The 14,126-nt window shown below is 39.3% G+C and overlaps 1 protein-coding gene across 2 annotated transcripts in view; it reads right to left on the bottom strand.

Moving 5' to 3' along the window:
• LOC143352568 (uncharacterized) overlaps positions 1 to 14,126 on the bottom strand; it is a 176,316-nt gene that overhangs the window by 24,967 nt on the left and 137,223 nt on the right. For both annotated transcript variants that reach the window (XM_076785172.1, XM_076785171.1), the window contains one exon: positions 1,375 to 1,705. In XM_076785172.1, the coding sequence (XP_076641287.1) occupies positions 1,375 to 1,705 (331 nt within the window). The remainder of the gene's footprint in view (positions 1 to 1,374; positions 1,706 to 14,126) is intronic.

Raw genomic sequence — 14,126 nt, forward strand, 5'->3', positions numbered from 1 at the left:
GAAAGTTCCTTGATTTTGAATCCGATTTTGTCCAAATTGCCCACTGTGCGCCGCTGCCGAGGAGTGTGAACATAACACAGGTCGGGCATATCGGTGTGAGACCAGGAGACCACTACTAATCTAATAACAAAACTTCTTTATTTTTTATTATTTTTTTATGGGACTTTCACCAACATATTCGTGGCATTTTTCTAGTGAAAATGATACCAAATATGATATAGTTACGATGATATTTACTTGTGCAATGAACGATTAAAGTTTCGGACGCAAAGAACGACAGTGTATGGGAAAGAAAGAGACGCGGAGAGTCGAAGCGTTCGGAAAAGATGAAAGACTGGCGTGAGCTCAGGCCTTTAAGGACCGATATCGTAATCCCTTTTCGTACGTCGCGCCAATGGGCGCGAAAAAGTTACATGACCGTAGCCTAGACCCAGGGGGCCCGGATGCCTTTTCGCCAGAAAGAAAATTTACGCTCCGAGCCACGGAGCCACTGGGAACGTCTGACCAAGAGAACATCCCCGGAGAGAAAAAATGAAAAGGACCTCGAGCCAACGACCAAAGGACCGGAAGCATCACCGAAGTATTAAGCTTAATTGTTCTCTATATTGTCTATCTCACGGACTTCGTCCGTTTCGTGACAATTTCTACGTGGCTCGAGTAGCATTCGTGATGGGTCCTGTTCGATTACGGTTCGCCCTTTTGTACAACTTAATATTTCGTGTACAGCTTAATTCCACGTGTTCTCACGTTATCGTAAAACCAGTCGTCAAAACCATCGTGACCTCGCGTGCGGATTAGAGACTCGGGTCACCGCCGACGCGGATTGCTAGAGCCGTCCCGAGACTCGTGTTTTCATTTTTTCTCTGCCGCCCGACCAGCCAACGGGCCGCCGATTTCAACGGGATTGAATTTGTTATATTAAAAGCGCGAGCGAGCCGACCACTCGCCATGTGCGTTTCCTCTGTAACGCCGCTGTTAAGTTTGTATAATCTTTTTCAACGAATTTTAGTTAGGCCTGGGTTAGGGTCCTTGGGAAGGAGACCTTGCCTCCCCTTAAAGGACATATTCGGTGATTGGGAAAAGGCGAAATTCGATATTATAGTTATGCTAACAGTTTCTTGTGAATGTCTAGATATCCAAGGTCGATAGGCGGTGACATGTATGGGAAGAAGTTGTTCAGTACGATGACCTTGATAATATATTTCAAGGTGCACGAAATCGATGATGGTCCCTCTATTCCGAATAATTACCAAACCTTTTCAACAAAGGGCGTTCGAGTTGCTGGCTCGAATGCGTACGGTTAGCTGTAATATAGCCGTTATATTCTCATTCATAATCAGAAAAGCGTAACGATGAAAGTGGCGTGTAACTCACCTGGAAGATAGTAACTTTCTTCAACACCGACAGATTCACGTGAAGGGCCAATTCGGTCTTCAACTTGTCTGGAAGCAGGCCCAGCGCCGTGTTGATATCCCCGCCGCCTTGTATCCTTCCGCGAGACCAGCTGTAGTCGTACCACCTGAGAACCCGTCTCTTCATCCCACCCGGGACCTTATGATGTCTCATGTAGGTCTTCGCGCCGTCCAGAAGTCTTTCGAACTCGAGGCGGTTTGCGTTCCGATTGGTGATCACGTTTCCAACCTGTCCGACGATCGTCGCGAATATGAAGACGCCGATCAGGTAGCTGACTATCGTGAAGACGTACCTATGGATCAAGAAGCGAGAAAAAGAGCCGATCAGTCCAAGGAGGATGTGATCACTGTCCTTGGTACATGGACGAGCGGCCCCCGCCGGAGCCTTTCTCCTTTCTTTCTTTCCTCCTTTCTTTCCTTCTTTCTTTCCTTCTTTCTTTCTGTCTTTCTTTCCTCCCTTGCTTGACTCTTCCCTTTCTTTCGTCCAATTCCCTTCATCACGTTCAACCATACTCCTTCCTTACGACTCACCTAATTACTTACTTTCTCTGTTACTCTTCCACCCTCAATCATGACATCCACTCATGCTACCCTCCGCTCTATTGCGCTCAGTAGAACGCGAGAGAAAGGTTCAAGAACGATCGAACGACCGCCAGAGATTTTTCGAACTTTCGAGACCCGATCCCCAACTACGATTTCGGCTTGTCTGATCGACCCCTAAGGGAAATCGTTGCCGGAGCTGAATGTTTGGAGACTTTCGAATTTTCTAGCTCATCGAATATTCATGCGAAACTGATCGATAGAAGATTGCAAGTTCCTTTTCCATCGTAATGTAGACGTTATTAAAAAATGATCATTTGCCAGCGAAATAAAAATTAATGTGTCTTGATGTCTTTGCTTGCAGATATTACAAGAACAAAAAAAAAGGATATATTGAGCATTTGAATCAATAGCTTGACAAGTTCAAAGACAAACAGAATGTGTCACGTTAAGACAATTACAGTGTCTACTCGATAAATGGTCAAAACAAGGGATCAATAACAAAATTTCTTTATTTTTCTTCTTTATTGATGGGATTTTTCACCAACATATTCGTGGCATTTTTCTAATGCAAATCATACCAAATTTGATATAATTCCGATGACAGTGACTTGTGTAACGAACGACGGAAGTTTCGGGCGCAAATAAGGACAACGTATGGAAAAACATTTGAAAGTCTTTACGTCATACGCTGTCCTTCTTTGCGCCCAAAGCTTTTATTGTGCATTATACAAGTAAATATCATCGGAGTTACATCATATCTGGTGTCATTTTCATTAGAAAAATGCCACGAATATGTTGGTAAAAATTCCATGAATAAATCAGAAAAATAAAGAAGTTTTGTTACTGGATTAGTAGTGGTCTCACACCGATATATGTACCTGACTGGTATCACGTTACACTTCTCGGCGACCGAGGCCTCTCCGAGGGCAATTATCGAGTAGATACTGTAATTATTTAATACGGTTCTTAGGAGACAATAGAAGATAGTGAAAAACATGAATTGGAACACCAGTTGAGTATTAATCTTAAAACAAATATACTTTATTATGAATTAACTAGTTTAAATGCTGTTTCTTTTTTGTACCTATTTCACCTTTTGAAATTGAAAACATTTCTTTGTATCTAGTGCTCGCGTATGTGCAAAGTTTTCGAAATGTGTACGAGAATATATAAAAACTCTTTCCATGTTTATTAGCTGTCAGGCTTATGTAAATTACGATTTCCATAGGTTATTTCGCGAAAATTAGAGCGGGAAAGCTTTCATTACACCAACTAGAGAATTTATCTTTGTTAACATGTACCTATAAACATTCTCTTACTGTTTCCAAAGTGAATGCAAGGGGGATGCACAAAGATGGACAGTTTATTTCTAAGATTTATCTGATTATATCTGTTAACGGAAGTTCTGACACACTCTCTGTTCCGACTTCGATAATTATACAAATATTTTACACCTGTCTCCCATTTTCAATTATTTGGAAATCGCGTTCTCCACACAATTAGAATTCTTTTGTGACCAATCGCAATAAAATTTTGATTGAAAATTGCTATCGAATCTTCGAAGTTGTAAAACCAAATGGTAATCGTGTTCGCGTACAATAACAGTGAAACTTTTAGTTAAGCATTTCGCGGTTGCAGTGACAATCCTAATAAATTGGAATATCTGTCGAGAAAGAGATCCGATGGCAATTTTATCTAACAAATAGCTCGCGTTTCAATGTTGATGTTCTTACTCCTACACTATGCTGATATACAGGGTGAAGCTCCCAAGACTTTCACCGAAAACATCTCCGTTGTTTTTAGTAATACGAAACATTGTTTGGTTGAGTGGGGCAATTATTTTGACGGAGAAGTTTTTTTTTCTAAAACAAAATAAACCAAACACAAATATAAATAATGAAATAAATGTAAATCATAATGATATAATATGCCATAAAGCTCTGCACGGCACGGCAGTTTGTAATCAAAAGATGTTTATCGACAATGTTTCAGTGTTTACATCAACGGATCTCTAGTACAGTACGGTAAGCATGAACTTGGTCTTCGTACGTTAAGTTATGCTTTTTCAAGAATAATTCCTTCGCAGGTTAAATTTGTAACATTTAACGTTTCTTCCTGAAACATTTTTTCGTATTATTAAATATAACGGAGATATTTTCGTTGAAAGTCTTAGGTGCCTCACGCTGTATACATTGTTCTAAGCAGTGCTCTGCTTTTTTTTTTATCACACATAACTGTATATACATCATTTACGTTCGCATCACCCACGCGTTTAAACAACCACGCGCACACGCACGCACACGCAGCACACATACAAGTACATATATACTGGCAGAGAGGCAGGCTCGCATGACCTTCTTTTTCGTTTTATTCTGCAACGTTCGTCCCGTGGCGAAAATTCTCATCTGCCCATTACCCTTTTCTTCCTTTCTCTCCAGAATTCTCGTGCTTCCGTTGGCCCCGACCAAATCAGCGCTCCTGTCTTTCATACCCTGCCTTTCCATATTTATATCTTTCAGACCTTCACGCTAATATTTCTCTCTCTCTCTCTCTCTCTCTCTCTCCCTCTCTCTTTCTTTCTCTCTTTCACTGTGTCAAATTTCCAAACGTCTCATTTCCGCGTACGTCAACGCTTTCACGTTCGAACGTAATTGAATTTTCTGCACGTGAACAACACATATCTATGAACATTTCCACGCAAAATAGCACAGAGTTTACCATAGCGTCACCGATGTTCTTTAAACTCACAGGATTTGTTGTGCACTTGACAAGTGAAGTTGTGTAAAATTTTAGCAGCGTATCTTAAACTGTGCACACGCTTACGTAGGATTCTGTAGTATTTAATTAGTTGTTTGGTAGAAACAATAGGACTTCGATTAACCGGATCACGATTATCCGTGGCCTCGATGAACGGAGGTCTCGATTGTCCAGGGTCTTCTGTTTACTAACAACAAACGTTTGCAAACATCAACCAACGCGACGTTATGATGAGCTACAAACGTTTAAAGATGGTGAAAAATGCAGTTTTTCATGATTTTCGGCCTACAATTGTGATAAATTTAAGGACTCTTACATCTTTCAAAACCTGTCGTTTTTTCCCGCATCAACCGACTTGGACCATGCAAAAGTGGTATAGCTACGACAAAAGTTGTTGAATAAATTGTACTATCTGCGCTCAGCTGCTTCATCTTTTCAGTTGGAAAGTTAACGAAGCTTCATAAACCATTTGATAGAATATATTGTTCAGTACCAAACATCTTTGAATCAATTGACAAACTTTGCAAACCGTGTGGGTTACATATCGATATCTTGCATATATCGAGCATCGATATTGATGCCGCCATAACACTCTATTACGTCACCCGCGAGTCCTGACAAAGAAAAGGACCGCGAGATATCGCGACACTAGAAGCACGCGTTCGCGAGGTGTCATAACAATAAGATTGTAAATTGCTTCGCGCAAGCTTTGAAAAAGTTACGTGACGGCAGGGACGAACTTCCGTGTGTCCATGAGACATAAATTCATGAAATCTTGCACCTTGCGTTGTTTGCAAGGATCAAAACGTATAATTTTGCTGTCGAGAATCGCGTCGGACAGACACCCGTGAAACTACTTCGTTACTAAATGTTCAAAACCCGCGATTGCTACGATCGGATTTTGCATGGTCACGACCACTCTGCCGCTACCTCTACCGAGATTACTCTGAGGTCACACATCGTGCCAAAGGGTGAATTCCTTGGTTGCGTGGAGTGACTGAGGCTTCGTGTGTTTCTCTATCCAGACCACTTATACGGGAATTCGGGCGAGTGCATGGATGGTCTGACGAATCCACAATCGTACAATCGCGAAATACGCAGGCGAATCGTTCGAACCGCATTAAGTTTACCGTTGGGGTCGAATCGAGATGATCGGACCTCGCACGATCGCGGACACTCTGCCGTGACCCTTACCAGAGATTACCCCGAGGCCACGTATCGTGCCAAAGGGTAGACTCCTGGGTCCCGTGGAGACCGAGGTTTAGTGTGTGTCTCCACCCAGACCACTTGTACGAGTATTCGGCCAAGTACCTGGATGGTCTGACGGGTCCGACATCGTTTGATCGCGGGCACTCTGCCGTGACCTTTACCAGAGATTGCTCGGAGGCCACGTATCGTGCCGAAGGGTAAACTCGTTGGTTGCGTGGAGTGATCGGGGTCTTGTGTGTGTATCCATCCAGACCACTCGTACGAGTATTCGGCCGAGTGCATGGATGGTAAGACGTGTCACGAACTGCTACATCGTGGGATGCAATCCGGGTCGGGTTATCGTTCTAATTAAAATTCGGATAGCAGGCGTAGAGGCAACGCGAGCGTTCGTCACACGTAAGTCGCAGGCCGCTTACGTGTTACGTGTTTCGGTACGGATTACCGATAACCAGTGTTCTACGCGTCATCACGTCGGTGTTTATTACCCTACGCATCACAACCGATCACGGGCCTTCCCGTTTTTTGTAAATAGTTCTTCCAAGAATATACCGCCTTTTGTTGTTCTATTTGGGTCTCCAACATTTCATTTATCTCGTCCAAACCTCGCCGCTATCCAGTCCCCCGAGGTAATTTAAATTAACCTCGGGAAACCGAAGAAAACGGAAAATTTAGATATACAGGAAAACGGTTACAACTTATAGCGCAAAATACTCTTCAATTCCTTATAAAAACAACTAATGTTGTTTATTGTTCACCCCGAGTAAAAAAACTGATTACGTTCATGGAGAAGCTTATGTAGAACGACTTTTCAGCAATAGAAACAGCGAGGAGCGTAGCACACGCTTATGGCGTAAAGCGTAAGGTCAGCGGTGAATACGGAAATTCGATTTGCAATTCGTAGGGTTCACTTGCGGGCTAAGGGTAGATTAAATTTGACTCGTTCTATATTGAAATTCGTAAGCCGTTGATGCCGTCGTATTTCGCCGCTTGCTCCCTTGTACTTCCCCGATAATCCCAAAGCCTTGTGCTTTAAGTAGTCCCGAGTGCATTCGCATCTTTGGTCATTAAGCGGTCGCGTCGTTAGGCGTGTTGCCAGAACTTTGCCAGCTGAAAATATCCGCTGGGTCAGCGTGGCACGGACGATCTCGAAAACACCAACGAAATGAAGCCACTCGGGGAAAAAAGAAATGATCCCAGCAAGGTGTATTTCATCTTTTTGATGCGTCATGATTCTGCCGTCAGTGTATCGTCGGTACTTTAGTACGTCTGCGTCTTAATGATACAACTCGGAATCGGGATCAGGATCGAATTGACGCACTGAGTTGTATTGCTTATACTTTAACAGTTAAGTGCTACGTTGGTCCCTGGGGACCGACACTAGGTTTTTCGTTTAGGCGACGCGCCGAGCACCTCGTAGAGGTGACTTCTGTTTAGATACAAACTTGCGGTTACTCGCGGCGTGAACGGAAAGTCCATAGATACAAGCTCGCGTGTTAAGAAGATCTACATATCTGTGCTGCACTAGACAAAGTTTCGTCTAGCGAATCGATTAATCTTTGATGCGATCAACTTCACTAAAATACATGCATTGCTGTCCACAAATTTTATATTAATAGTTTGAACGATGACGGGCAAAAGAAAATTTAAAACTGGAATTTCTGTGCATTAATGATTTTAGCACTACAGGATTTTTCAAGTGTTGATAAAACTATTGTTTATTCGTCTGTTTTCACATAATCCGTTAACAATCCATTTTGTGCAAAATTTTTCGGATGGTAATAATATTAACAACTACATTGTATACATTTGTCGATATCTCTCTACATTTCTGTGAATACATTGACTGTAACTAACATCTACATCGTTAATTACATAGATGAATAAGAAGAATAGAATTGATTCGGGTCGTTTATCTGTTAGCTAGCTATCGATCCCAAGCAAATGACGTCTACAAAACTGCAGGACTAATTGAAAGTGGTTTAAAGAATAGACAAGTTGTAATCACTGAAAACAGAGGCAGGGTAACAATTAGTATGGCGTTTCAAAGTAATCAAACGTATTCGTGTGAATATATTATATTTAAATTGATAAATTCTTATTAAGAAAGTAAAAAAATGTTCCCTCCGGATTCATAAAATAAGAATTTACATCTTAGGTAAGTTACACAATAAAGTGCAATAAAGTTCAACATTGGGTTGCTTTATTATAGAATCAAGTACACTTTTGTACGAGATACAGAGGAAGCTTTTATAAAAATACTGATTGTCCTATTTTTCGTAAATTGTTCTATTCGGGCGGTAATCCTTTGCCAAGCAATTCATAATTCGTTCTCGAAGAAGGTTTCGCTTTATTAAACACAATACGGGTGAAACGATTCTAAAACGGAAGCAATACAACTATGCTGTATAAAGAGAATAGTCCAATCCTTATTCTCACGAACCCGCTTTGAACGATAAGAATTGATGTGAAAAACTTAGCAGATTGCTAAGTTTTCGTTTCTATTCGATTTATGGCACAATATCCTAATCTATATCTTCGTCGAGCCTTTGGCGTCTTATTTCGACTGGATCTCCAATATTTTAATCAAAGCAATTTCCTCGACTTCATTTCGCTGAAATTATTTTTCGAAGAGCCACAGCGGAAAGCTTCGGAACTAAGTAACCTCTCAAGAAGGCTTCTGCGTTCCCAGCTATTAAGGGCCGAATTTAAATTCTTGGAGAGACGATCTTTTCCAGCTTGGAATTTCTTGTCCATCTTATTTCTCTCCCATTTTATCTTCAATTAATCACCTTTGGAAAATGTTTATTGATCTTTCACCATTTTGATGTGACGTACTGAATAGATTGGATAGCTATGATTCGTGGTTTCCTTTTTAAATTTTAAGAGAATGGTTCATTTTTGACCGAGGGTTCCTTTAAGAAGCTTGTTTCTTTCGATGAGTAGAATACGATATAATTATAAAAATACTTGACCTTGAAAGAGTCGGTCAAGATCAATTTTGCACCAAACTTTGTTAAAACAGATTTTCGCTGATCCTAAGGTGTAGATTCACGCTGTAACGATTTTTACACATAATTTCTTGACACCTTGTACAACGCGCTACAGTTAAGACTAGGAATCAGTTCAGAACCGCAGAGGACATTGTTATATGTATAATACATGTTATGTAAACATTGAATGCGTCACCTGAACCCTATTAGAAATCCGGTAGTCAGCGATCGTATCTCCAACTTCCCGAAACTGATTCTTCCGTGGAAAGTATCACAGGACGGTCAGCACATTTTTCGGTGTGTTATTAATTCGGTTGATGCGGTCCTAGGTAATGAAATTGCGCACACTTGCAACCGAAGATTTCTACGTGCCATGCTATCGGAAATTGCCGAGAGTTACACGAAGTGGAAATCGTTCCAAGTCTCAAGCTAGGTACAAGCGAACGAAGTTATGAACGTGATTAATTTTATTTCGTCTGGTGCAATCCGACGCGATCAACCAATATATTCTTTCGATACCACACTTTTAACCGACATTTCGAACTTGAAAGAAACGTAAGATTTTATTTTCATATAATTGTAACTTGTAACTTGCAATTTGTAAAATTTTATAGTATTATACTATAATTGTCCATTTTATTGAAAGGATGGAAAATAAAGGCATTTCTTAAAGGCATAAATTCTGTTCTAAAGTACGATCGCTTGATAAAATTCGACAACCGGTAATAGAATATTTTAGGTAGTAATATTTCTTCGATAGTTTGTTCTCTTCGGGAAATATGCTGGTCCCATTGGCTGGTAGCTACCGAGTTTCCCCCCCAAGTGGTTCTCATTCTACTCTCTAGGATTGGCAATCGACAGGAGATAACGTTAATGACCTCAACGATTTCCGATATTGAGAATTGTGGAAACAGTTCCGTTATCAGTAAACTACGCGTATCGATGTACAATTTATTTCTTTCGGAATTGGGTAGGAAGTACCGACGAATCTTTAAGTGATCTGTAAAAATCTCGATAGTTGTTGAAGAATTTTTGCATTGGGATTTTGTCTGAAATTGTATTACTCACAGCGGCCGGAGTTAATATTCCGAAACTCTTTGTAATAGAATAACTTTTTTAAAATTAAATTTTATTAAAGAGTTACAAGGATTAATTTACTAGATGACACATTAAACTAATGCTTAAAATTATTGAAATGTTCAATGAGATGTAATATTGCAAATGTATTTCCGCATTTCTTTTTGAATTCTTCTTCATCTATTATTTTATAATACGCGAAACATTGTTGTTTTTATGAAAAGTATTCAATAAGGTTTAATTACTTTATTATAAATCGACTGCAGATATTTGTGTTTGCAGCATGTCCTGCCGCGTAAGATGGAATAACGTAAGATACAATCAAATAAAAGTATTTATAAGGTTTACCATGACGTAGTATATGTTTATAAACACAAGAAAACATTTAGCACAGGAAAGGAAATTGTGATAGGAAACGATATCGTAGCCGGAAACGCGTCACGTAACTGTACCGCGGCGGAAGCGTGGGGGAATAGCGCGGTAGAAGGGGAAATTAGAGTGGGGGAACAAGTCTTGATCTGGCAACTTTGGTTGTTGTCGATTGGTTCATATGTCTATGTATACAGGAGTTGGACAAGAAATGGAAATACCTCGAGTATTAAGAAAACTCTATTAGGGTACGACACTTTTGGCATTTAACACATTACCGGCCAGTCACGGATTTTGAGGAATCCCAATACTACCGTTAAGTGGGGTTTTACTGTACTTGCATGTTAAAAGCTACCGAATTTAAATGAACAATAAGAAAGAAGAGAAAGAGAATCTAGGCGGGGAAATGACACTAAATAAAGATAGAGCTCTTCCTCCTGTTACACACTATTTTGAAGAGAAAAGGGCTTGAATCCATCGCCACAATGCCCTCTTGTTAGGCTTAATACGGTCGATTGAAAAATGAATGAAAACGCCACCGGCTGGAAAAGCCTTCCCCCGACCTGGTTCGACCCTGCCCACGTGATAGAATATTCGTCCGGGAGTTATTCAAATTAGGCTAAACTGACTGTCGTCGGCCCCGGTGGCCATTTGTAATAGGACTGGACTGGAATTTCGACTGTCACCGATAAAGGATGAATTTCAACCACGTTCCGACAAGAGCGTCCTCTCCGTTGTCGATACGTTTCTTCAGGACACTCCTGCACGTCTGGATACCCTCTAACCGAAATTCCGTGAACTTTAAGCTTCCAACCTCGACGCGCAATCTTTTAAAGGCTTTCAAATATATTGAGATCAGCCGGGAAAATTGAGGCGTCGCATTCAAATGAACAACGATGCCGGACGTCGGATCCTTTAATCGATACCTTAATTTAAAAGGTTTGTCTACTCTGCTTACAACTTGTTAGTTAAACGGCTTATAAAAGCTATTTCTAAACATATTGATATGTCATACCTTGTGTTCACTTTGATCAGTCCTCAGGGAATATCAAAGAATTTCTTTTTTATGGGAACATAGGGATTGTATATATTAGGGTGGACCTTATTTTTTATATCTAGATGACTCTCAACGTCGTCGTAAGTGTGAGAAGTATCGCGCCAACATGCGTACAGTCGCAATACTATACCAAATCATATTATAAGTATTAAATAGAATAAGTAATAGTAATAAACATATAGGTTAAGGAAATGCACGTCTTCAGTTACACCCCGATCAACTCCTAACATGTTTCAACTATGAAATTTTGGGCACGCCGCCCTCTAAACTTGTTCCTTTTCGTGAAAAATGGATGTACATGTATAAAATGTTAGATCGATTGAACGTCGAGAAGACGTGGCACATCGATTGTAAAGTTTCAAAATAAAAATAACTATACGCTAACTGCAAAGAGTACACTGAACATTTCAGTTAAATATTTTACATCTCCAAAAATGTCATAATTCTTCCACATGCATTCAAGCACTTTACTTTGTACGAATTAAGATTATTTCACATTAATTGGCCTGTCCAATTTCTGTCCGCCACCTTCCCGCTAATAAGTCCGTTTTCGTGATTCGTAATACCTGCGAGAACAACGCGTTTCAATTGTTAATTGTTAATAGTTTTGCGGGGTGTTTTTGGAAGAAACAATGTTTAAATCTTTTCGACCTAACATTCCTATATTTAAGCGGTTAGAGGCTGGTTAAAGCGGCGGTGGAGGCGGTTTAAGCGGCTTTAGATATCGTTAATGATTATAATGTAAAAAGATCACTAGTTAATTCAAATAATGTACATGAGTACGTTGGTAGCAACATTGCAGCCTTTATTTATTTCGTGCACTTAAGTAAATCGAATTTAATCAGTATCTGAAGAAAATAAGAGGGTTGGAAGTGTAATCGCTGTGATGGGTTTCATTTGTCAATTACGGTTTCATGAAATGTTTATTCGACAATGAACTATCTGTATATAACAAATAATATAAAAGATCCGCTGGTGTGTGTTTCTATAAAATTTCGAAATTGCACCGCAACTCCGAATTAGAAACTGCACTAGCGACACCTATTCCTATCATTCTGTCAATCGCGGTGAAACCGCACGCGGTTTCGCACTGACATTCATGAACACTGGCTTCTCGTGACAACGATTTTACCTGCAACGCGTTTATGGTCGTATAAATCTATCGTCACGCCGTAAGAGGTTATTGCTCCTGAGAGATGACAGACGAGACTTTCGATTAAACCTGTACGCTGAAATCAACGTTTACTTCAACGGATCTGGGGCACTGTCAATTTTGTTCATTCGCCGAATAGTGCCGATTATATTTGAAAGACTAACCCTTTCCAGTCCTATGTTGAGCCAGACTCGACATTAACTATTGCACTGTTGGTCACTTATTTTACTAAATTACATTATCTCCATCAATAATGTTACGATTAGATGGTATGCAACAACAATTTTATTATTTTCCAGCTCTTCTAAGTAGGTCAGTAAAGTTATATGTATATGGAAATATTATTGAATTATATGATGATGTATACAATGCTGACAAAAGTGTCAGAGTTTAAATATCAACGATTCTTCGAGAATGGAAAGTGTAGTGTTCAAATACTTTTTGGATCCGCTGTATCTTTGACAGAAACTTTCGTGCCAGATTTAATAAAATAAAGTTTTAGAATGGTTATCACTTAATATTGGCATGATTCGCTTCTCGAAAGTGAACGGAAAACTCATGTGTTTCTTAAGGAGACACAGTAGTTTCATATCATATGCTGTAGTTAGTGTTAATATTGAAAGCACGGTTACCAATGTGTCAAAGTGTCACGTGTCTGCCAGCAGCCGCAGAACAAACAGTAATTAACTATGCGACTGCGCATCGTTGATTCATGAGATATCGTGGTATGCGTGACAGGCTACTACGAACAGTGGTCATGCTCTAATGACTTGTCAAACGTCAATCGGGAAATAATTCAACGAATCTGTGCCAATGAATTTTATTTCTTCTAACAAGCATTGTTTAGGATGTATGTTTCCGCCTAATAAGTGCTGTTCAAAATAACATTTCAAGTGATACATACCAAACCATTCATTTTATTTTTAATCGTGCATATAACTTAGGAAAGAAACTAGGGTAAGGGAACCAATTACTGTGGGGGTACCAATTACTGTGTCTATATTAATTATACTTATTTTTACAACACAATGAATATTAAAAAAGAGATGTTAAATTTTGTTCATTAAAATCAGTTAATATATATGTTGCATAACTCTCTTTTAATATTCATTATGCTTTAAAAATAAGTATAGTTACTATAGGCACAGTAATAGGGTCCCTTACCCTATGTTACCTACGAAGAAAATATGTTTAAGATGCAAGGAAAAATAATACTTCGTTTGAAGAGTATGAAAATAATGAAATTTCAATTTGAAATGTTTCTGGTCAGTTTTACTAGATGGATTCTCTGTTCACAAAGAAACTGCCAGAACTATGAACATTTTTAACGCCATACGTATTTATGAATAATTGTGTTATACTTACATTAAAAATTAATTTACTTTGTCAAATATAATGGTTTCCTGTGTTATAATGCAATTTTTTTTTCATTGCTAAAAAACATTTTTAGCATATATTTGAAATATACGATTGAAATTAAATGAAAATCAATCAAAATTTTTCACCTAACGATACACGATTATCTATTTAAAATATCATTTTATTTGAATTGTAGCAGA

This window comes from Halictus rubicundus, chromosome 3 (assembly GCF_050948215.1).
Source record: "Halictus rubicundus isolate RS-2024b chromosome 3, iyHalRubi1_principal, whole genome shotgun sequence".
In the NCBI taxonomy this organism is placed as follows: Eukaryota; Metazoa; Arthropoda; class Insecta; order Hymenoptera; family Halictidae; genus Halictus; species Halictus rubicundus.